We start from the raw sequence: 24,159 nt of genomic DNA on the forward strand, positions 1-24,159 counted from the left end.
GTAATTTATTTATTTAGCATTATTTTTATGGACATCTATTAATTTATACATCAAAAGGATGGTTTTCTAAATTAAGAGGACCCTAATTTTCCAATTGAGTTGTAAATTTACTGAATTTTAAAAGCTTAAAATTTCACCTGACAACATTTTAGACCAAAATCCCACTGATTTCAATGGTTAGGAGAATATGCCAGAAATATCAGAAGGCAAAATAAATGCTCTCCAGCAAGCAGTTTTAAGACTGACCACGTGGTTGCAGTTTCCTGCCAAAGGTCTTTGTTACATGTCGTCCTTCCTCTCATTTCCCGTCTTGGCTCTGCTATCCACAATCAAAATAAAGGGAAGAATGCCCAAAAAATAAACACAAGGCATCTCATCTACAGTTTAACAAACCTTTATTTATGGACATTCATTCCATATTTTAACAAGAAGGTATGCAAACACACATATACATACATGAAAGTGGTTTGAATCAGTCCTGTGTTCAAAAGGCAGGCGGTTACAGCAGAGAAAGGAACAGTTAATTACAAAAACAATTTTTTTCATTGCTCTTTACAGCAACATTTAACTTCACCCTTAACCTGGTTCATTAGAATACACATAAGGAGAGTTAATACTATTTACACACTGAATTTATTTACATCGGCAAAGCCTGAGAGGGGACACAAAGAGCTTAATCTACATTCTCATAGTGCTTGACAGTTAAAACGATACTCCATTCTCAGCACAGGGGTTTGTGGTAGATAAATCAAATTTTCAGTATGTGAGCGAGGCCATGTACAGTTGTCACATCCAACACCCGTTTTATCATAAGACCTGAGCTGAAAAACATACAGATCACAAACAAAAGAGAACACAACTCCAATTGAAAGACTTTTTATAGATAATAGAGAAAGAGTATTATCAGTTGAATAACCAGCCTCCCACATCGCTATGACATTAAGACTAATGACAACACTCTTGTCTGGCTTCACTGGAGTGTTCGGAGTCGTAAAATCAAAGCACTTCCAAGTTTATTTACTTAGAAAATCACCACCATCCGTTACAAAGAGCTCTCCACACATCCTTCCAGTTCGTGCTTTGAAGACTCTGTGCTCTTGTCAAAATAGCCGTGGCAAAGCCGCTTCTTCTGTCTCGTATAATGAAATACGAGGAGACCAGCTATCAGTACAACTACTCAAAATAGCACAGGCAAGCTTATTAATAAGACACCATTTACAAGAGTTCTTTTACTTTTCATATTTTCCATTTTCTGTACATAATAAAAGAAGGCTGTGTCTTTTGTTCACACTCTGACAATTACACACGCACACACACACACTCACACAAACACACTTGAATGAAACCAGAAGCCCCCCCCCCCACAAAAAAAGAAGCACAGCATCAACACTGCTGCCTTAAAGGGACTATATGTAAGTATTTTCAAAAATGAACTAATATGATCAACACAATGTGAAGAAATAACAGTTTAGACGTTGCGTAAAGACGATAGCATGCTAACCTGCTATCCCTGTCCCGTTCCCTAATATCACTTGATAGAAGAGGTGATAGTGAGTCACTGCAGTGTCCAGTCTACCCTCAGGTCAACATTAGAGGATGAAAAAGTAGCATCTGTGAGTAGGTTATAGACCTGTGTCACAGCCATCATCTCTCTGCGATAGTCCTCCATTCTTACTTCAAGCTATAAGATATTTCTTATATATCCTGCCGCCCATACACGTTCCTCCCGTGTTCGTGCCTAAACAAAGAAGGAGCCCTCTCCTTCTCCTTCACCTGGTAATCCTTAAATTGGCACGAGTGTGCCCGGTCCCGGAGCACAGATGCAGCATGCACTTGCGCCCCGTATGACAGGCACACAGAGAGGGCTGGTAAAAACTTTATAGATTTTTCCACGTTCCGGCAGCGCACTAGGATTTGTCCCAGTATGCCCAATGGCAAGTCCGACTATGGCACAGCAGAGGGAGAGGGGAGAGGATGGACCAAAGAATCAAAGAGTGCAATTCCTTGTTCCTTGGATGGACACCTCAACTTTCCAGTAATATGCTTTCCCCTGTTTGCTCTGTATGAATTTAACAGTTGACCAGTTCTTACATATAGCCCCTTTAAGTATTTTTGTGCAAGTGAATACCTCTCAAGTAAATACTGTAAGACTCTCACTTTACACAGCCCAGTTGTCCAATGTGACTATAATACTACCCATTCAGTAAGAAATGAAAGAGTTAATCTGTTTTCACATGCATCGGTTAGAAAACACAGTCATTAAAGTGAACCACTTTAACGCCGTCACTGTGGGTTTCAGTATCAAAAAACACAGTGAAACCTAAGGTGATGTGTATTGTCTTTCAGAAACAAAGCTGGAGAGCACAATGGCGCAAAGTCCAAGCTGTTTTCACACTCCTTGTGTTATAAGAGATGTAATGTCTCACCCCGAGAGTTTCCAGTGTGGTCTGAACAGAGACAGTGTTTATGCATGATTGTAAATGTGTAACTGGAGATGCTGAAGGGCTGATTCAGCACACGCAGCAGGTTACAGTGTCTAAACCACCCCTTCGATGAAGCTGGTGTCCAGGTGAACAATGAGCATCCTCAGGAAGGACATCTCCTTGCGTGTGTTCTCGAAGATGATCCGCGGATCATCGGACTGACATCGGAGGCAGTTGGGGGCCATCACCATGGCCAGGTTGTTCACATCCATCTTGGTTATAGCCACGTTGGATGGCTGAGCAAAAACCTGGGAAATATTCAGGTTGTAAAGAGAGAGGAACCAATGAGTAAGGCTGAGTGTACAGACAGACCTTTGAACTGCAGTGAGTAATGCATGAGTCACATTCAGTTACATAAAATTCAAAAAACAAAAAAATCCATTTTTACTTCACCCTTTAAAATGTTTTTCATTCATATTTCATTAACAGTAAGAAAAAACTGCCAGAATCTAATCATATAAAAACTGTTTTATTTCTGACTTGCAGGCATTATATAATACACAGTTAACTTTGAGTTAATTTCTGATTTAATGTTCTAAACCTTTGTTCTTTATTGACTAAGGTATTTTTGTCTTAGTTTTAGTTGGCAATAATGACCTTATTCTCAGGGCTGTATACAATATAAATAATGGGTATGTGTCTGTGACAAAGGTTGCATGGTGCTTCATCATTAAAAACAAAGATAAGAAGGAAATGGAGGGAAAAGGTAAGAAAAAGGACCTGGTTAGGGTAAAGTAGTGTAAGAGCTGTGTTTGATAAGACTATAAATCTATAGCAACATGGTGGTTACCTGCAGGAAGTGGATGAAGTAGCAGAGCACCAGCCTGTTGAGCTCAGGCAGAGACTGCACCACAGCGATGGCCGCCACCGGGTCGTCACAGTTACTGACGCACTGCTTGTAGAAGTTCATGGGGATGAGTGGTTCCTCCAGCTCCCGATACCAAAGCTTCATCAGAGAGGCTGAACGACATGAGCGCACAAATTAATATGCATATTCAAACCCATGCGTATACAAATGCAGACAGACAAAACATCTAAGTCACATAAAACATGTCCTCTTCCCTCACCAGGGACATTGGGGTCAGAGAGATTCTCTGGGATCCTCCACTGGTCAACTTGGAGCTTCAATGCATTCACTTCATCAATGTCTCCGGGCACCCTGAGGATAAAACACAACACAGTCAGTTACACTCAGTGGCCACAAGAGGGACCTCCACTTCTATCATTACACAGTCTCCATGCCCTGTGGCAAATCCATTACACATGTACACCCAATTGGCTTCAAATGTGGCTTGGTGGCTGAAAGTGCTCTGTTCTTTGTTTGCAGTACTTCTTTAGAACAAAACAAAACCAGAAGAAACATAATATAACCAAATAACACACTGCCTAGGAAAGCCCCTGAGTAGAAGCTGGGTTTCACAGGGAGATCCGAGTATAGTACGTTTAACGAAAAGGAACAGTTTTCTAAACAAGTCAAGAAGGTTATGGATTCAAATTCAAATTACTGGAGAAAACCCTACACAAACACACAGTTGTGAAGCTCCCTCATGCTTGTAAGTTTAAGGAGTAATGTAAACAATTATTATGAAGTATCAAATTAAACAGTGTTGGTCTCAGGAGCAAAGCAGGGTTGTGTTTGTTCTGCTGTCTGTTCGGTGTACTGTACACAAGGAGAGCCTACTTTGAAATAAGGGGATGCAGGAGACCACACACATTTGTTTATATACATTATACATACAATACACACACACATGCAGTACATAAGATCCCCTTCTAATTTTCCCGACGACTCCCCGTCACACATACTGCTCAAGCCTAGGCATGTAACAGGTTGAGTTGGGTCTGTTCTTACCTGAAGATGCCCTCTGTCTGAGCCCCGCCCAGAGCCAGGACATACTGGGAGAGCTGAACCTGCACCCAGGGTAGTTTCCTGTCTGGGAAAAGCTCGCTCTGCCTCTCCATCACCTCCTCCAGAGAGCTCCCGAACAGAGAGGGGGTGACGATGGCCCGCCTACTGTGGTCGATCTCCTCTAAGGTGGGCTTACGTAGACCCTGGAGGGGTGAGAGGTAAGGAAAGGGGCAGATTTACTAACTGGGTATGTCAGAGACTATGATACTTATCATGGCTGTGTATGCAGCTGTGCTACTATGACTGGGTCTGTGTTTATGTCTCCCTGTGTCAGAGGACCTGTAATTATGTCTCTCTCTCTGACAGTATCTAGGATGACTCAGATGTAAATCTCAACTTTCACACACATGTCCTATTTTTATGATTTGGAAGGGAAGCTATGTGAGTGTAAATGCAACTGAAAGCATAGCACCTTTTATATTCTTTTACCTCACCTTTTTGCCACCAGTGATAGCCACCTTCTGCAGTTTTCGATGGCAGAACTTGGCATATGTGCTGATAGGCAGGCCTGTGGGGTGACAGAGGAGGGAAACACAAGATGAGAAACACAAGAGGCAATATGCACACTCCTGTTATATCCTCAAAGACACTAAGAAAAACCCTTAAGTATCAGGCATTACTGAACACACAAAATAATAAATTATTCAAATTCTTTCCCACAAACAAGACAAGCAGTGTTTTTTTCCCACAGATGTCAAATAAGAGCATGAGAGGCAGCCAGTAGTAATTGGAGAGACATGTTGACGGTGTGATTCTGGCATATGGGGGATTAGAGCAGGCCCAGCTAAACTGTCAGGCTGAGGGAGGATTTACTGCTGTTGAACAAAAGCTTTAGAGACAGGATCCGGCCTATACTTCCAACGCTCAGGTGATTCATCAGCATACACAGACGTAAAGGCCCCCAGAGAAAATGAGAAACACAGAGGCTCCCTGTCTGCTACCTGCCCTCAGTAGCTACTGTGGGGCCCAAATCTATTTCAGAAGTGAACTGCAGCAGAGGAGGCGGGTTGTACTTTGAGAAACTCAAGCAGCAGAAAAACCTGATCTGTCCCGGAAAGAGTCCCTTGAAATGCTGTGCACTTCTCAAACTAAAAGCAAACAGAAAACCTCCACAGTTAGATCATCGTGTGCACTCATAAAAAGGAAGCTTCCCCATCTTTCATTTTTGGTTCACACCAAACACTAAGCTCTCATGGGGTCTATTCCTGCTCCTAGAATCCCCACTGAATCAGGCACCTGAACCAGGGCCAGATGGACAAACATGCTGATGGGATTTCAAAAAGTAACAAACACTTTCCAGCATGTTTCCCTGCAGCCAAAGCCCCCAGATTTATAGCAAACAGGTGACTCCCATGCACACTTGCAACTGCTGCTAAACTGACCGAGTTTGACTATAATTATGTCTAATTAGAGAGATCATACCAATAATTTGCCCTTGATCTTGGCAAAGACAAGCATTTTTCCCATGGCTCCCAACACAGAGGCTATAACTTTCTATGAGAAAAGCAAGCGTGCAGAGCCCCTTGCTGCAGTGTGAAAAGGGTTTGAACACTACTGTTGGTCTATATTTATATCAAGTTTGATGGCATAAAATCAACAACAACAACAACAACCAGGCAACCAAAGCCCTGGAGAAATATGAGCTCATTAGGAGCTTGAGTGTACTGTACCAGACAGAGAGTGGCATGACACCTGTCTGCACATGGGCTGCAGCTAAAATTAACAACAAAAACAAAAAGCCATTAAAGGACGTTGAGGAGACAACTTCAGTCACATCTTGTTTATGAAGTACTCATCCAAGTTGCTGGCTGAAACCCACCCATTCTGAGGGCCCGGGACATCAGCTTATGAGCCCGGGCCAGGTTTGGCCTGAAAAGAAGCCTCTAGTTCAGTTCCCACATGTGACTCCCACTCCTGCTGCTTGCAGCTGCTTGTTGCTCTGGTCAGACACAATGTACGCGTTCCAGCTCCTCCATCCATCAAGCAAACAGCAGCGTTTATTATGCTGTTTTTGCACATGAGACTTTTTTTTTCTTGTTGTTGGCTTTCATCAAGATTCCTCCCTCTAAAGACCTTCGCAGTTAGTCAGAAATGTTCAGAAGGCTTTCTCTGTGACCTCTTAGTCAGTTGGAGTTTTTCCAGCACAAAGCACCAAGTCTGAGTCACTACAAGTACAATGTGTGAGGCCGCTGCTGTGGTGTCTACTGTGAGACCATTGGGTTCCTCTCTGGTGACATCATCTTCAGAGCTGGCAGTGTGGTCTGCTCTAATGAGGGCACGTGCCAGTGAGTAGGTATCCTCCTAAATGGCTGTCTGACATGCGAGTGGCTTGAGAGGCCGTTAATATGATTCACAGTGCTGCCCATTGTACGCGTACAGAACCTTCTGAAATTCTCATCCTACATTTTTTTTTTCAGCTGAACCTTCTGTGAAACCCATTCATTGTGTCTGCAAGTACATCAGCATGTACTCATCTGACAAACTGCACAGTGGTGAATTTTCCATCCCACTCAAGAGCGGTCACTCTACAGGGAGTGATATGTTTGATTTGTAATGGCTTGCAATGCTTACAGGCTCTAGACAGCTTTTGAAGAAAGAAAGAAAACATCTCTGAGATCCCCTCCCCTACCTACCACATGCTCCGACAGATACGTTTGTACAAATGGGAAACAAATAGGATCTGATGCGCTTGAAGTGATATTCTGGACTGAAGAGCACAAAAATGAAGCAAAGATTTACCCTCTTCCTCCTCTGTGTTCTGTTTTCGCTTCTTTCTGGACTTTGAATTCTTCTTCAGCTTTAGCTCCTGCTGTTCCAATATGAACTGAGTCACTACGAAACAGAGAAAATAGCAAAGGTCAAATTTCTGATGGTCAGTTAGATAAACACAAGACCGACAATCACATTACTGAGCTTATTAAAAACAATACTTTTTCTGATCATAATCGTGCGACTAAATTAAATTACAATTCCACAGGATAATAGAAAAGGAAAGGAGAAAAGTTTAATTTAAAAAAGAGACATCTCACTGGCCTACATAAACAATGCTGACGATCAGACAACACAGGGAGGTACAGAAGAAAGAAAGGTGACCCACCCTGCTGCTCAGTCTGAGACTCACATTTCTTGTCGCTGGTGGGCTCCGTGTGTCTCTGGATGTAGCCCTCCAGATAGCAGCGGAACTTGGGCGAGGGGGCAAAGAAGGCCAAGCTGACAGCCATCAGCTCCCAGCCCGCCGCCAAGCTTCTGGGGCTGGCATTGCCCGTGGTCTGCCTCACCAGCTGCACATACAGCTCGTCTCGCAGCCCCGGCATGTCCCAGCACTTGGTGACGATGAGAAGGGCGCAGTGCCGGCGGTCCAGGCGCGAGGGCCTGTCCCCCATGTAGGCCTGCACCAGCTTGAACATCTCGCAGGCCTCCTTCCTCACGGCTCGGTTGCTGGTGACGAGCATGGGTTTTTTGATGGACCCGCGGTTCCACGACAGCATGTTGGCGATGGACACACGGCGACGGAACAGGCCTTGCGTGTGCATGTTGAGGTGCTTGCTGGCCCAGTCCTCCATGCCCATGTCGGGAGGTGGGGGCTGCCGCAGGGTGGCGTAGGAGAGCTGGTATGAGGATCCACCTGCTCTCCCTCCTGTCCCGTCACCTCCCTCTCTGTTGTCATGGTTGGAAGGGCGGTGGGGGCCCAGGGAAGCGGTCCGCCCATCCACCATGCCTTTCTTTCGGCTCTCCAACTGAGCCTGCAGCTCTAGGGTGCCCGCCTGCAGGGGAATAAGAGGTGGACATGAGACAGAAGAAGAGTTGTACAGAGGAAGAGGAGGAGGGAGGCTAGAAGAAGAGGAGACAGAGGGGGTGAGGAACGAGTGCAGCAGAGGCACAAACTGTGTGTGTGTGTGTGTGTGTGTGTGCAGCTGCAGAGTCGTCGTTGAGCTAAGCTGCCTTCCGCCTACTGTGCTCCGCTCTGCAGTGCTGGGGCTTGAGGGGAAATTGTTACAGGATCGGCACATTAATTTCCTAACGCCAGAAAAAAATTTACTGGGAAAAATCTCCCCAAATCCTCATCAACCCTGGTTTCAGCAGCAGGTGAGCAGATCATGGCATAACAATCCTTGCCCCTGTCCCTCCCTACACATGGCTCACCGTTCCCTTCAAAACCAAAGTTACTCTCTACATAAGACCTCCTTGTGATCCCTGCAGTGGAGTTATGACCATGAGGAGCACCTCAGCTCCCTTAATAGAGAAAGCCAGTAATCCAGATCTGCAAACAGCCAGGAACAACATGAAACCCAAGCCAGAATCAAAGCTCAAATTTACTAATGGAACATAAAACGCATTGACATCAAAATACATCTTTTCTATGAGACCCTGATGTAATATGTAGCTGATGAGTGCCAGACAAGCTGGACTTTAGATTGTGGTCTCTCAATCAAATGGAGCAGGTCTGAGAGTTGGCTTTAGCAGGGAGTCTGTACAGTTGTACTGAGCTGAAGTTTGGGTGGGTGACAGAGGTCAGTGCCAGAAGATCAAATGCAACAAAGAACATGTCTAAATAAGGAATGGGACATATACTGTACAATATCTACTTTTAGTAAATTACACAGATAGATTACAGATGCACTGGCACAGGGTGGTAATTTAGTAATACTATGGATTGGGATAAAACAGTGAAGCAGAGGAAAATGCTCTCAGCTTATAAAGTCATGAATTATTCATGGTCTTTGTGGAAATGGTCAGAGTGTCAGAGCATCCTTTGAACAAGTCAGTTCAAAAGTCTTTCAAGAACAAGAACAGAATGTTCAAATATGGAAAATGTAGAGCTGCTCATACATAGCAAGCTATAATCTGTGAGTGTGGGAGTGATATAACAGCAGGTCAGAAGAACATTCCAGGACAGACTTAGGGGGCCCGCTCAGTGCTCCTTGGCTGTTGTCTAACATGCAAGAGCAACAGTGGTACCAATAAGCCTTGGTACCAGCCTGCCTCCTCTTCCTCCTTATCTCAATGCCAAGCCTGGGCCATATGGACCACAGCGGCCCTCCTTCCTGACCAAGGGAAGCCATGTCCTGAATCTCTCAGGCCTGGCATAGGCCCCAGATGCCCAAGCACAGAGCTGGCGTACGAGTATACAGTACCTGCAGTGTGGGGCAGATGGACGGTGGTAAGAGGACGACAGGTAATGCTGGAACTGTGGCCATTACAGTCAGTGGTGCCCAGCCTGCCCACTGCCTAATATCCTGGGGACATTTAGGCACTCAAGATTGGAATGTAAGAAGCATTACTCACAAAACGCTCTGTGTTCTTTTAAAAGAGACAGATTAGCCTCACTCTTTTCATCCGAGAGCTCCCTCTTGAATCAAACATTTATTATTATAGCTGTAGAAGTGTGGCGGGGCTGCTTCTGAAAACAACACTAAAATGTATGGAGGCATGGGGTGTGATTCTGTTGCAAGAGGGGATTTGGAGATTAGAAGTTGTAGAACTTGGAATTGGCTCCACATGCTACTTATATCCTCACATCCTACTTATATAACTGTGTTGACTGTGCTCAAACAGCTCTTTCATCTTCGATCATGTGCACTTTTTGTAAGGACCCTTGATGTTAAGATAAGCCATCGCCGTGGTCCATCCACATGTGCATCTTTGTATTTCAGTGCTTTGCAAAATCAAAATATAGCCAAATCTTTCGTCCTAGTTTCACTTTTTTAAAAATCTGATTGGCCCCAATAGTCAGGAGGCATATTTCTCCTCAGCCAAACAATCTGTCCATTCTTCCACTCACAGCTCTCTAAGGACTAGACACACTCAACCATACAAACACGGCAGCTAAAAATTCCCATCATACACAGATGCTTAAATCAGGCAAGACTCGGCCTCATTTGACACAATGAGACTGAGTTCCTCTCTAATCTGATAGTGAATCTGGAGAGACATCAGTAATCAGAGCACTTCCAGACCAAACAAAGCTGGATCCAAGCAAACCTGCTGAGCTTAACAGACCACACAACAACGCAGACACAGCTGAGCTCTTAATCAGATAGGAAAGTATCATAATATTAGATTAGCTATGACATATTCTCTTAGAATCTCTGTTTTCTTATTAAAAACAACTGAACTTATCGCTGTTTGCCTCTCTCTTTCACATACACACGTAAACATAAAAGGGGGTGGGGTTACCTGGGAGGGCGGTCCTGGGGTCTCTGGTGAGGAAAGGCTGGCCTGGCTATTCACACTCATCTCCAGAGTGTCCACCTTTTCATATGTCCTTTTTTGCCTCCCTGGTATCTCCAGAGGGGTCAGGGCAGGGTTGCCATGGTTACCAGCCCTATTAAGTGACCGGGGAGCCCCAGTAAGGTCCTCTCGTGATGCGCACCTGCCTGCTGACCCCCCTCCCCCTCCTCCGTACCACCTGAGTGAGTCCGCAGGGGAGCGCGTTCGCGGTATGACAACCCTCTCCCCCATCTCCGGGTCCAGCCCCGCTCTCACTTCCCTCATGGTGTTGGAGCGACTCACCACTTCCCTCATCTCAGCCATCAGCCTCTCGTTGAGGGCGCACAGCTCCCCGCTGCTGCCGACCGACCCCGGCCTGCCTCCTGCGCCACCACCGGCTCCTACCCTCCTCCTGCTCTTTCTTCTCAGACTTGGGGAGGGACCAGTGGAGTAACCAGAGTCTTGATAGTTTGCTGTGGCCTGCGGCGTCGAGGAGGGGAAGTCCTGCGAGGCCTGGCTACTCTGCCTGCTGTGTCGTGCCTCCATGGCGCGCTGCACAGTGGCCTCCAGGACCCGCCAGTTTTGTTTCTTGTCCAGTGTATTTGGGCCCGGTGTCCCTGGCTCTCTGTCCCTCAGCTGGCCTCGAGTCTGGGGCAAAGAGTGGGCCTGGGCCTGAGGATGTGGCTGAGGCTGAGGTTGGGTCAAAACAGGATCCTGCCTGGAGGTAGGGGAAGGGGTACGTGTAGGTACAGGAGAGCCAGATAGGAGCCCCTGTTTGGGGTCTACATTGACCATGTGCTTGATGCACTCCAGACCAGCTGGGCTGTAGTCAGAGGCAGAAGGATTCCTCCTGTGTCTGGACCCTGGATGAGATGAACCAGGGTGCTGGAGGTGTCTGGGCTTCTGGAGGCTATGTGTAGGTGTCAGGCGAGACAGAGGTTGTCCGTTGTACAGGTGTGCCCCCTCTACCTCCATGTCTATAGGGGGTTCATCATATATGGGACAGTCTGAAACTGGCTCATCATATATTGGGGCAGTGCAACCATACTGGGGAGAGACAGGTCGTGGTGTGCTGGTCTGTGACCTGTGAAGGAGCGGACTGGGGTGGCTACCGTCTGATGTCACCAAACAGAAGCTGCCATTGCTGGCCTTTCTTAGGTGATGGGCTTGACGTGTGTCAGCTGCCATTTTACCAGAAGGGGCAGTTTTATATCCCTGGGTGGAGCTTAAGTGTCCTCCTTGGGCCTTGTTGCTTGGAGGGGTGCAGGGTGAAGGCGTTGACTTTGCCTGTGTGCACTGTGCTGGAGGTGCTGCTGCTGCTGCTGCTGCTGCAAGGCTGGGCTGGGCTGACTACGGCTCATGCTGTTCACCTTCACCAACATGGCTGCCTTCGAACCAGGTGCAGGCTGCCATCTTTGAGAAGCATCTCTGATAAAGAGAAAAAAAATAGAAGAATTATTTTGGCGCCAGTTGGAGCAACAAAGTAAATCTGTAAAGTGTGAATAAACATTCAAGAGTCAACAGACAGTGCCATAAAAGCACTATTATCATATTCAATCTTACAAAGGCATGAAGCTATTCATTATATTTTATCTATTTTAGAAAATCCAAGGTTGCCAGGGCTGGGAAAATCTGCAGCGATCCACAAATTCTTCTCCAAACATTTTGCTGACCTCTGAAGACTTTACTCCATTTTTAGTCCGGCAGTCATAATAGCCTTGTCAAACCCATGAGACAATAAGTCCAGTGTGTTGTACAAACCAAGGGCCTAAAAATACTGAGTGATTGAACACACTGAATCCCATCCACAGTTCCTAACATGTGTGACTAAAACTCTGGATGATATACATAGGGTAATGTTATATATAACATTTGACAGTTGTATGTATGTGAATAAGCTACTGCTGGGGACATGTGGCATAAAAGTCTGTCATTTGAATCAGTGAATGAACATTTGAACAGTAAACCAGCAGGCCACATAAAAATAGGTTGATCTGAGAGAAGTCAGAATTGCAGTAGTTCACAGCTGAGAAGATCTTTGCTCGGGTCCTAAGGTTAATTCTTCTCCTTTTGGTTGGGCGGCTGGGCTAACTTCAAGCCCAGTGGCCCGCTGCTAATCCCAGCAACGTAAAACAATTTGCCGTCTCTGGTCACACTGCTCTGGTCTGTTGCCTTCCACTCTGCTGTCACCTCATAATCTTCCCCTGCAATCAGCCGTTTTCATTCCTCAACTGATCAAAAACTTGCCCTCTTAAACCAATGAGTGTTGTCTAAAGCGGGAATTGCTGCACATACACACATGGACACAGCTGGCGATTAGTCTGAGTAAGACATGTGACGCAGTACCGAATATAAACGTTCATTATACTTTCTCAGTTAATCAAAGGTCAAATAGGTCAATAAGTGTGAAGACAGGCATAGGAGACTTACCTTCCCTCCCTCCGACCTCTACTTAACATTAAGTGGGGTAATGAATTAGATCAAAGCTGATCACCTTCTGTCCCAGTAAATCCAAACACAAACACAGATCAGTGTAGAGCCCGTTCTAGTGTTCAAAGGCTTCCCTTTTCCAAGACGCAATACAACTCAGTTGAGAGTTGGGCTGTAACGGCAGGAAGAGGACGCAGAGGGAGGAGAGAAAGAGGCGGAGTGACCCCCCTCTCCTCCCCACATCTCTCTGGAACAATGCTGAAACAATTCCCCTGAGGTCCTCAAGCCAACGGCAAACTTCCTTTAGTCCTCTCTCTCTCTCTCTTTCTCTCAGGACCCTGTGCCACCCCGGTCTATAGAGTGAGTCACACCACCTCAGCGGTTTGAATGTAAACAGGCTCTCATCTTCAAACGGTCCCACAGATTCACCATCCAAGCAGGGCCTATAAACAGCTGGGCCTCAGCCACCTGGCACAGCACCAGGACAGCCTGCCGCAACCACTGTTGTTGGGAATGCTCCAAGTCCCCCGCCTCACCGCGACCAATCAAGACAGTTTACTGCCTAAATAACGCATAACACACACAGACAGACAGACACGTGTGAAGACAAGAAGCTCTGATGGATGGGATTCACTCCAAACCACCACTGTTTAGTTGTTACAAGTAAGCGTGAGCGTGTAAGGTTATACAGGGTGGAGGGGAGGGGTGGGTGCGGGGTGACAGCTGTAAACGTGAGAAGCCATTGTTTGTACTCTTTGAAACAGTGTATGTTTTCTCACTCCGGTCTTGTCAAGCTTGAGGAGGTGATACAAATGCCACAAAATCATTCCCACCTCAGCAGCTGACACACAGCTGACCATTACACACCGTTTTGCTACAGGAGGAACAGCTCACACATGAAACATCAAGGCTTTTCTTATAATTGGATGACCAAGGTAAACAACGGCCCCCATACACAAAATCACAATAATCAAATTCTTCTTCTTCTATTATCCACAAACAAATCAAATCACACAAAAAAAACTCACTCTCTTAGGTTCATGTAATAACCAGCTGTGAAAAAACTGTATCTGTCTCCTATGTTTTTGGTGGCTGGGTGATTGTACTTTATGAGGACTGACCCTGAACTGGTGGTGACCACTGCTTCCTGTTCGAGGAGGTCCTGCAGAGGGTTGGAGAGAGGGCTTCCCCATATGTAGCACAAACAGGAAATGCCTAATGTAATGTTCACACACTGCGACTGGGCGGAAGTATGGGCTAAATCGTGATTATAGGGGGCTTATATGTAGCTTTACAAAATGTTTGACTTAATAAATGGGTAATTCTATATCCTTGGACAAAAGTAGCGCCTGAAATACGCTGTCACGTCCAAAAAACACAACACTGTTCTATATTATTCCTTCCTGTCCATACAAACCCTAAATTATATTTTACGATGATTTCAGTAGCAACATTAAACAGACTATTCTTCAGGGACTGAAACTGAATACATTCACAGACCTGCGAGGAGCTCCCTGCTAAGTTCAGCTCACATTGCTGGGACACAGGGATTTTGTCAGGCTTTGTCTCTGTTGTTTGCCTGCCATTGTCCCAGTCAGGCTCAGCAAAGGTCTAGCATGTTCACCCCCTCCAGCACTGGCACATTATGTTAGATGTCAGCAGGGAGCTTGGTGCGATGCGCATCACCATCACATGGGGGCCTGTAGCCAACTTCAACAGTAGTAAGGCTGTACAGTGTCTTGGATCTCCATCCAAAGCCTCTAATCCCATTACACAGCTAGAACAACTCGCATATCAGTAAACCCCAGGTCAACCAAATAAAGTATGATTACAAACCTTAGACCAAAAGAGAGACAAGGACATTACAATGGTGAGAAAATACAACAGGCCTGGAGTGGGGAGACATTTGGTGGGGGATGGGGGTGGAGGGGGTGAAGGAGAACACAGAGCTAGAGAGACATAAGAGGAGGGTGTGAGCATGTGTAAATGAGAAGGGGTGGGGATTAGTCATGGGAGAGTGCAGCAAGGGAATGAGCGGGAAGGCTGGCATTCCTAAGGGCCCATTCAGGGGCCTCTGCAGCAGTGTGGGGAGCCTTACACAATGCGTGGCTGTGCCATCGTCACGGAGACGCTTCCCTCAATGACAGAAATGGAAGGGAGGGGTGGGGGGTGGGGGGGAAACTGAACCTGAAAGAGTCATCTTCAACCTCCAGATAAAGTCAGGCAAACAGATAGGCTCTTGCGTAACACTCGACAGGCCTGGACTTTTTTCTAACCATAATGAAAGTTGTTTTGAAAGGGTGTGTTTTCCTGCCAGTAGGCTGCCTGTCAGGTGTTTGCTGAATGCTAGCTGAAGGAGGGGATTAAGCACAGCAATTCATCACAGAGGTTAGGAGAGACATGACGATTATCACAGAGAGAGTAAAAACTCTCTCAGTTTTTTTCTAAATCTCTCACTGTTTGCAAAAAGATCATCTCCGTTTCAGCAATTTCTCAAGAAAACATGATTAGACTCATGCAGCGCATGCCCACACTGGCACCTACAAACCCCTTTCATTCAGAACCTGGAGCAAGCATGTGAGACATCTAGGAAGACAGAAAAATGTAAGATAAAATGAAGTTAAGAGGCCCTCTGAACACCAATGGGATAATTTGATTGGCTTCTGGTGCAACAAATCAACTTAACGGTCAGCAAATTTCAATTACTCTCAGCAGCACTGGTGTCTCACACCCACAAACACAGTCCCAGATACCTCTGTCACTGTTCTTAATATTCCTGTGGTCAGGCTGTCTCAATAACCAACTAAATATACTATGGGGACTCTGCTGTCAGCAGATGTTCTGTTTCTTCTTTCTTTCCTGCCTGGAATAACTGTTGTTGGAAAAGCCATCAGCTGAGTCACTTTGGCGGATAGGGATATGGATTTGGAAGTTCTTAAATTTACCTCCTGGGAATAGTGGGGTCTGAAAAACAGAGGTTATTATTAACATTGGCTGGACAGGAAGAGGAAATGAGGTCACATAGGCCAAGCTTCTGCTACACAAACACCTCCAAGCATGGACCAATGGGATCACTGCGATTTACGTAGAGGAAGGAAACTGAAAAAGACAAAGAGGATTCACCGAGGACAATGTCGCCAACGTTCAACATTGACCTTTCCTCTCACTTTTAAACAATCAGTCATAAAAATATGAAGCAGAAGCATGAAATAACATTTTGGGCTTAGCGCAAAGCTAGTAGCCCCTTAGTTCCTGTAAGACACCTCCGGAGAGCCAGCTGTCCTGCAACAGCTGAAGTGACGCACCTCCCTCCTCTGAGCCAATATGTCTACCAGTTGTGCATGTCTGTGGCTCCCACAGCCCGACCCAGTGAGAAGTGCTGGGATGGGCCAGAGGACAGCCACTAGGATCATTTTGAAGGGACAAGATGAGGCCAAACCCAACGAGATTCCAGAGAGACCCGCCTCTGGAATTTGAAAGTGGATCTGCAACTCTTTTTGCTAAGGATAGATCCCACTATGGCACACTACTTGAATGACATGATTAAAACTGGATCCTTTCTCTCTCTCTCTCTCTCTCTTTCTCTCTCTCTGTCACACACACACACACACACACACACACACACACACACACACACACACAGAGAAGCTGAACCAGTCATGGCTGCATGCCTGAAGCCAGTTCACATGTGGTGCCATTGGTTCTTCATGAAAACACTGGAGATATTCCACCACACCACAACACCATGGAGACGTTAACTGTAAAAGCAGTGTTTCAATGATATCTAAAATAAAGCAAAAGAGGTTTTGGATATGCTGCTTCAGAGAGACACATAAAACGGTAGCTCTGTAATCTAGTTCTTGAGAGCGCCATAAACTTTGCATTTATGAGAAAGACAGAGAGAAATGTGGAACATGTAGAGGAGCAGCACAGAGATAAAAACGCAATAAGGACATTGTCACTGCTAACCAGACCAAAGCACTTAGGCACATAACAGGATCACAAGTTCAAAGTGCAACTTTTTTGTAAAGGAAAAAAGAATCTAGGCTGACTTAGAACAGCATCTGGAAAGAGCTGAAAAATGAGCTTACCATACCATGAGTGTGGAGATAAAACAAGTCTTTCCAGTGTGTGTAAAAATGTTGTGGCTACGACCTCAGAGTGGCGGGAGATGAAAAGCATGAGAGGCTTGTGCTCTCGCAGTAAACATGCAGACAATGTGTGACTCATTAAAAACTTAAAAACTTTATCTACCCCATTAGACGCCCCCTCGTTTCCTAAATAAACCCACTGATGATTTCTCTGACATGACTCACAGTATGTAAGACAGTCACAAGTATATAAGGGGAAAGTACGGTTTTGTTTTGGCTTTTTTATACTTTTGCTTTCATGCACATGGTGTATTTAAAAAATCCCCAAGATATAAACTGAAATAGAAACTAAAATGCAATCTTTGCAGTTCTATTTTTGAGTTAGTTGCGTTGTCAGACGCTTTTCATTTTTGTGGAGAGGTTGCTACATTTGCCCATTTACTTTCTTTAAAATGTATCAGACTAAAATGAAATCCAACATGCCTTTAACTAAACTTTCTGCATTCTCATATAAAGTCAGCTATCTTGTTTCCTCTTTAATGTGAAGAAGCCTCAGTATAAGCGCACACAAATAAACAATGTAAAAACCCAGACAGAGCTGAGTTCACATACTGATATGCTAAAATCTGTGTAAGCTTTCTGACTCTTTTTAAAGGAATCAAAAGCCAACAATCAGGAAAGGCAAGTTTTGAGTGTCTAATGTCAGCGTGACTGTCTTAGATTGAATGCTGGTGCACCACTATATCATTACAGGACTAAATGAGAGGGCACATTCAAGTCATTTGGTGTTCTTCTCCATTCAGCATACCTAGCCTGCCTAGAGAAAGCTCTCAGTTGACCCTGAGGGACAACCAGCTTTAAGTGAGGGCCTTTGTTCCTTTTAGTGCTCCATTATGCACCCCAAACCAGCCCATAAGACAAAAGAGTAATGTGACCCTGATGTGAACCACCTTGGGTCATTTCTGGGTTGTCTTACTCCATGCTGTCAAGCGTCCTCAGCAGACTGTTAACATCCACTCCTCCTCAGCAGGTTTCCTGTGACTTAAAAGCTCAGTGGAAAGGAGCCCACACACAGTGAAGATGCACAAATCACATACTATCTACGGTGAAATCCCATACAGATGTTACCTGGCTGATGACAACAACACACAGACACACTGTGTAAATGAATGAAATTCAATACAGATGTTGTGAGCTAGTTGATCTGTGACACCTTTAGTTCCTGCATCATGGAAAGAGAGCAGTTTCAGTTTCCTGTGCTTGAGTCGTAACCACATGTGACTGACATGTTTACCCCTGGAGACCACGGTACTTCCCTGATGAGCTCCACAGGCTCAAAGTACCCAGAAATTCCCAGGACATGTGATAAGACTTGGCCAATGAGTAACAGATTTGGCACAGAGGTCGACACACAAGCGCGTTCACATGCCTACACTCCCTAAAATCATGTACACAGACAAATGCAGACATAAGCTTTATAAAGAGAGGGAGAGACAGAGAGAGAAAGGAAGCTGCAACAACCAACCAGTGCTTAGAATGACACAAAGGGCGCGCTGTGTGAAGAAATTGGAAACTCTTCTGTCTGTTATGAACAGATATATTAATAGCCCAAAACAAAAGGAAACTGGCGTTGGAAGAACTGGGATTGTCCCATCTCCACAAAGAACAGCATTGTTTTTCAAAGGTCATAAATTAATAATGTTTCATCTCTGCTGAAATTTCACTGAGAAGAAAAAAAAGAACATGTGAAGACATGTCGAAAATAACTGTGACATTCAAACCAAACATTGAGGAACTTAAAATAATGAAATGCCCCATTACTCAGTGGAACTAAAAAAGTTATGACCAGAAGTTGTGTGGGCAAAAAAAAAAAAAAACAGGAAGACAAACTATATTGTCATGAAAGCCTGTAACACTCTGTTCTGGGTAACCTCAAACCACTATAAACACTCCCAACTCTTAATTCAAACTTTCTCCCTTGATCCTTGTCATTATCAGTAAGGTGGGCTACAAAACGAAGGTGAGCATTTCTCTGTTTTTAAGCATTTTGAGCTGACACATTCAACCTTCTCTGGGCGCTGTGGCAATTCCCAATTACCTGCAAAGAGATGAAAGCTAGTAAGCATGTTAAGGACTACATGGTTAGGGAGGGTATCGAGCCTCAGAAGGCTTAAGACTCCTCAGCCTTCCTTTGAGGAACACAGCTGGCCATTGTTTTAAGGGAAGACAGAAAAGGTTCTGGGAAAGGTTGAGTCACTGGGGCAGAGTGGGACCCTGGATGTGGGGAGTTTTAACACTCCCCCCACACACACCACAGGGAATGCAACAGGGCTCCACTAGTGGCAGTCAACAACCGTGGCTGAGCAATTAGTTCCCCCTCCACCTTTACGTAATCCCAAAGGATCGAGGGGTCAGAGGAGAGACCTCCTAATGGCCAAGGTGAGGTACAAGAAGAGGCAGGAGGAACCGGAGAGCCAGAGTCACTATGGCAGAGTCTCCGAAAAACCAGCAGGGTTTGCCTTATTTATAGGCAGCTGGAATGTAAAGGATCTGCTTGTTATTAACCACAGACAACACTCTCACATGCCTCTCATGCATGCACACTTAAGCTCTCACCCATAAGAGGTGTTACAGTGTTTGATGGCCTGGGGCCTAGATTTGTTTTAGGAAAATGAAATGAGCATTGGAGCAAAGCGGAGCAGGTTGGTGGTGAGCACACAGAAGGACACTAAGACGGCCTCAGTGGCACTGTGCCAGGGGAAACAGAAGTGGCATGTCTGGAATCTGGCTCGGAGGGAAGAAACGGTGGTTTGGACAAGGCCACAACGCCGAGCACATGATGGGGTCTCTGAATGAGTTACTGTTAGGGGCCGTTCTGCACCAGTAACCCTAGCGTGCGGGGGGGGGGGGAATGTCGTGCTCTGTAATATAACTGACCACTCTCCCCATTTGGTAGCGATTTAGTGAAATGGCTGAGCACGGTTCACAGGCAATAGTATGGAAACACAGGACATATGGAATGTTCAGATAAGTGAGAATGAAAATAAAAAAGCAGTTTGAGTTCAGCTCAGTGGTCAAAAGTCAAAATAGTCCTGCGAGTTCTCATAGCAGAAGTATTTGAAAGTCATTACAACTCACTATACCACATGCTGCGATGACTATCACATTTCCCCACTTTTTCGCCTGGTAATATGAGCCGCTAATGATTAAACACAATTCTCTTTCCAGACTTACTGTAGAGGCTACTGAGGGTTTGGTCAGGCTTACCTCTGTGGGTCTTTGCTGCCATCTGTGCTGTGTTCATTGCTGCTTCCATCTCCCTGCGATCTGCTGTCCACTGCGGGGTCCATCTCCGGGGTTGGCAGTCTCCTCATTGGTCTCCAAGGCTCTGGGTATAGGGTTGTCTCCGTCCTGCTCAGGCAGGGGGGTACAACGCCCCTGGCTTCCTACACTGCTGATACTCCCCGTGGTCCCATGGTGGTGCCTTTCCACGCCTCCTCCAGTTCGTTTGGCCTCACTGCATCGCTTCATGGCCTGGAGCTGGGAGAGGGGAACTATATCGGCTCCCTGGGGTCGATGCCAGACTGTGCGACGGCCGGTAGAGTTGTAGTAGTAGAAGCGGCCACTGTGGGGGTCAAACAGCTCCCACCACTGGTTGCCGTCTGCTTGGCGGACAGGAACGCCTGAAGGGGGATCCCAGCCGCACTCACCAGTGGTCAAGTTCACATACATACGCTCACGGGAGCGTGGCTCCAGGATCTCCACCCAATCAGAGCTGAATGAGAAGAAACAAGACAAAGGGTAAAGTGCTGTTTGAAGCTGAAAATGGCAACAGATTCTTCACCATCGGGATACAATGATGCGCTAGAGGCCACGGTCACGCCTGACTACTAATCAACTCGACAAGCAGTAAACAACTCACACTGTTTGATGGACGGAAAAGCTCAAAAATACCCACTTGCCCATATGGAGAGAGTGCCAATGTTTGTGTCCCCTACATGTATCCATCTGTATGTGTGTGTGTGTGTGTGTGTGTGTTAGAAGTGATGTCATCTCTTTGGTAGGCAATGGAGCGGCAGGAGTGATGGCGTGTATGTGTGCTCCTTGAATAAGGAGACAGGTGGACACACTCAGTGAGACACCAGGCATGGAGTCAGCAGGGCCCAAAGAGAACCATACGCTCTGAGTGCTACTAACGCAAAAACCACAAAGCTTAGCTACAATCACAGGGTTACAGCAGCCAGCTCAGCACAACACTCATAGACAATAAAAAAAGAGACAGTGGAGAGGGGAGGTACAAAAAAAGAGAGAGAAACAGAAAAAGACAGCCCAGTTGACAACCCAGCAGGAAAGTACGCAGGCAAAATGGCACAGAAAAGAGGGACAACCAATTACACACAATTAGACCATGAACTGAATTTAAGAGAAATTATAGGGCAGTCTATCTGTGTTAAACGAAGTGTGTGGCATATTGTAATTGAATTATATAATCCCATATTACAGTATATGCTGTAGCTACCTACGTAAAATCAGAGTCAATAAATACATCTGACAAATAAGCAAGGACTGCAGTTTGCTGGTTTATTTAGGTCACGCTACACTTTAGTGGGCTCCATTATGTCTCCTTTGATCTAGTTCCCTAATGCAGGCCTAAACTGTGACAGCAAATCCATGTGGGAACGCTGCAAACAGCCAGCTAGAGTCCTTTCCCCAGGCTGAGCATCACAGTAGACATCTAGATCAGAGCCAAAGGAAGGACTCGAAATATCCAGTAAATCACAACGCACCCTTTTATTCTCTCGTAACGACCACTTGAGGGTCCTGGCAAGGCCTGGTCCTTTCTCTTCCTCAGTATCCCACCCAACTCTAGCCTAGCATCAACGAGAGAAAAGTGCCAGTGGGAAGGAATTAGTGTCACAAGAATCTGCCATTGGTTTGGATCTTTTCCCAGCTTTCTCAAGACAGAAAAAGCTTTTTCTTCTCCCTGTCATGGTTGTTTGTACTCTGAGCCTGCAATCCAGGCTACCTGTGATGATCTGAAGGGACATGAAGCTTAGCATGGATAAGAGTGCCTACAGTGTCCAGCAAATACCCATATTCGTTCTCTCATGTGCCTTCCAAACCAACCCTGTGTGCACCCCCCGGCCTCAGAAATAGACACAGAGGAGTGTGGTGCCAGTCAGGTCTGGCAGGGTTACAATGTCACTGTTGGCTACAACTCACTGGGAAGAACAGCTGTTCTCCGTTTTAACTGCAAAGCCTTGAGTAATTTTGGCATACCTGTTCATCATGCATTTAGTATTAATCAGTACCTCTTTTATGTGGTGCCAGCGCCAGCCCCGGGGTTCCCATAGGTTGATTTAACAGCCATAGAAAAAGCATGGAGAGGATATAGGAACTTTCCACATACTGTCTACCCATGTGTCTTACTGCTCTATGCTGGGAAGCCATCTGGTCCAGTCCCTCACACCAGGCAAGCAGTCCTGACCTTAGTGGACTCAACATGTATGGTGTTTTTTATACTGTGTTTTTAACCCACCTGAGATGACAGAAAGATGAGAGGGGAAATTTTGGGGGGAAAAAAATGTCAGAAAATATTAGCGTGAATGTTTGTGTTGAAGGGCTTGGATTCAGTGTAGCAGTTTACAGTCTGACAACTGACAAAGAGAGAGGTCCCTCAATGAGGCCCAACTATCAGAAGATGACTTTTAGACTGATTAGATCCTGCAACACTTAATGGGTGGGAAGTGTAGCAAATAATGGGGCATTCAAAGCACAGGCCAAACAGTCAATACCACCCCACACATACCACAGCCTTAATCCTTTTACTGCTCCCGGCATCCAAAAGAGGCCTTCCCACACTGAGAAACTGATCTCTTCAGGCTGCCTTCCTTGTAATTCAGTTCTGTGTTTGTCATCATTCTCCATAAATGCAGTGTTAGTATCTGAATCCAAATAAACCAATCCCTTGCGAACATGGAGTGTAAGAAAGCGGTCTCTGGGCTTTATTTTAAGTATCATAATTCCACAGCAGCAATGACACTGAGAAAACCAGCTCAGACTTAAACATGCTGCATGGTGTCCCCCGACAGGAAACCAGGGTTTGAGGGTCAACTGTGGAGGCCGTAGCTGACGAGTTTAGCAGCACGGGGTGTAGTGGTTGCATAAGGACTGTTCCCTCTGGGTAAATATACAGCAGTTAGAGCTGAGAGCAAACCTGCTGTGTTCTGTTGACACTACCAGATAAGCAGGAAGACAGACCGGTGGTCAGGTTCTGAAATTCCTGGAACATCACTTTTGAGGAGTACTCAAACAACATGTGAGAGATGTCCATTACATGGGTTTGTCTAAGACAATGGAACTTGTCTTCTGCAGGACTGAGGCTAAAACACCTTTTCTCTACATATAATGAGATTTTATCTATTTATTCCCCACAATAATTACATTGACTTGACCATCAAAATTAGATAAAAGTGATTCCATTGCCTGAAATGGTATCATGAGATTTTTTTTACTGAGCAGGATCCTAGTTGTTATACATTTCTGATGAAAATTTACTGTCTGCAAATGAACTTCAGCCTACTCAGCTTTAGGCCATTCCCTGACTCAACAAGCAGACACAAAAGTATAGTGCAGCACTCCAAACAACCGAGGCAGTCTGCCTCATGCTGCAAATGCTCATAAATGGTTTGGAATGCAGTCAGCACCAGCTCCGCGATGTTTAACTCCGACAGAAATGTTTAATATTGATCTAAAATTAACTTATTACACACAAGGTCTTATGACTGAAGGACACAGCACCTGATTTACCTCCAGGGAAACTCAATCTAATTAGATCCAGAGACCCATGTTAGGCAGTTGTGTGGTCCATCACTGCCTTCAATAAACACATGAACATGGAGGAATTGGACTGGAGATTAGTTGGATTTTACAAATTCCACCAGAAATATTTTCATGAGTTGTAACTTTAAGGTGACACTTTCATGAATATAACTGATACTTTTTTTCCTTTTGTGGAACCTATTTTTCCAGCAGA

At 45.4% G+C, this 24,159-nt stretch overlaps 1 protein-coding gene across 1 annotated transcript in view; it reads right to left on the minus strand.

The window, feature by feature from the left end:
- Window positions 1–378: 378 nt before the first annotated feature.
- Window positions 379–24,159, minus strand: part of arhgap46a (Rho GTPase activating protein 46a) — a 32,278-nt gene continuing 8,497 nt past the window's right edge. The window contains 11 exon segments of the mRNA XM_018680016.2: window positions 379–2,731; window positions 3,274–3,443; window positions 3,551–3,642; window positions 4,336–4,535; window positions 4,827–4,900; window positions 7,132–7,224; window positions 7,490–8,156; window positions 10,570–11,889; window positions 11,892–12,030; window positions 20,391–20,479; window positions 20,481–20,898. Of these exon segments, the coding sequence (XP_018535532.1) occupies window positions 2,537–2,731; window positions 3,274–3,443; window positions 3,551–3,642; window positions 4,336–4,535; window positions 4,827–4,900; window positions 7,132–7,224; window positions 7,490–8,156; window positions 10,570–11,889; window positions 11,892–12,030; window positions 20,391–20,479; window positions 20,481–20,898 (3,457 nt within the window). The 3' untranslated portion in view covers window positions 379–2,536.

This window comes from Lates calcarifer, linkage group LG12, assembly GCF_001640805.2.
Source record: "Lates calcarifer isolate ASB-BC8 linkage group LG12, TLL_Latcal_v3, whole genome shotgun sequence".
In the NCBI taxonomy this organism is placed as follows: Eukaryota; Metazoa; Chordata; class Actinopteri; family Centropomidae; genus Lates; species Lates calcarifer.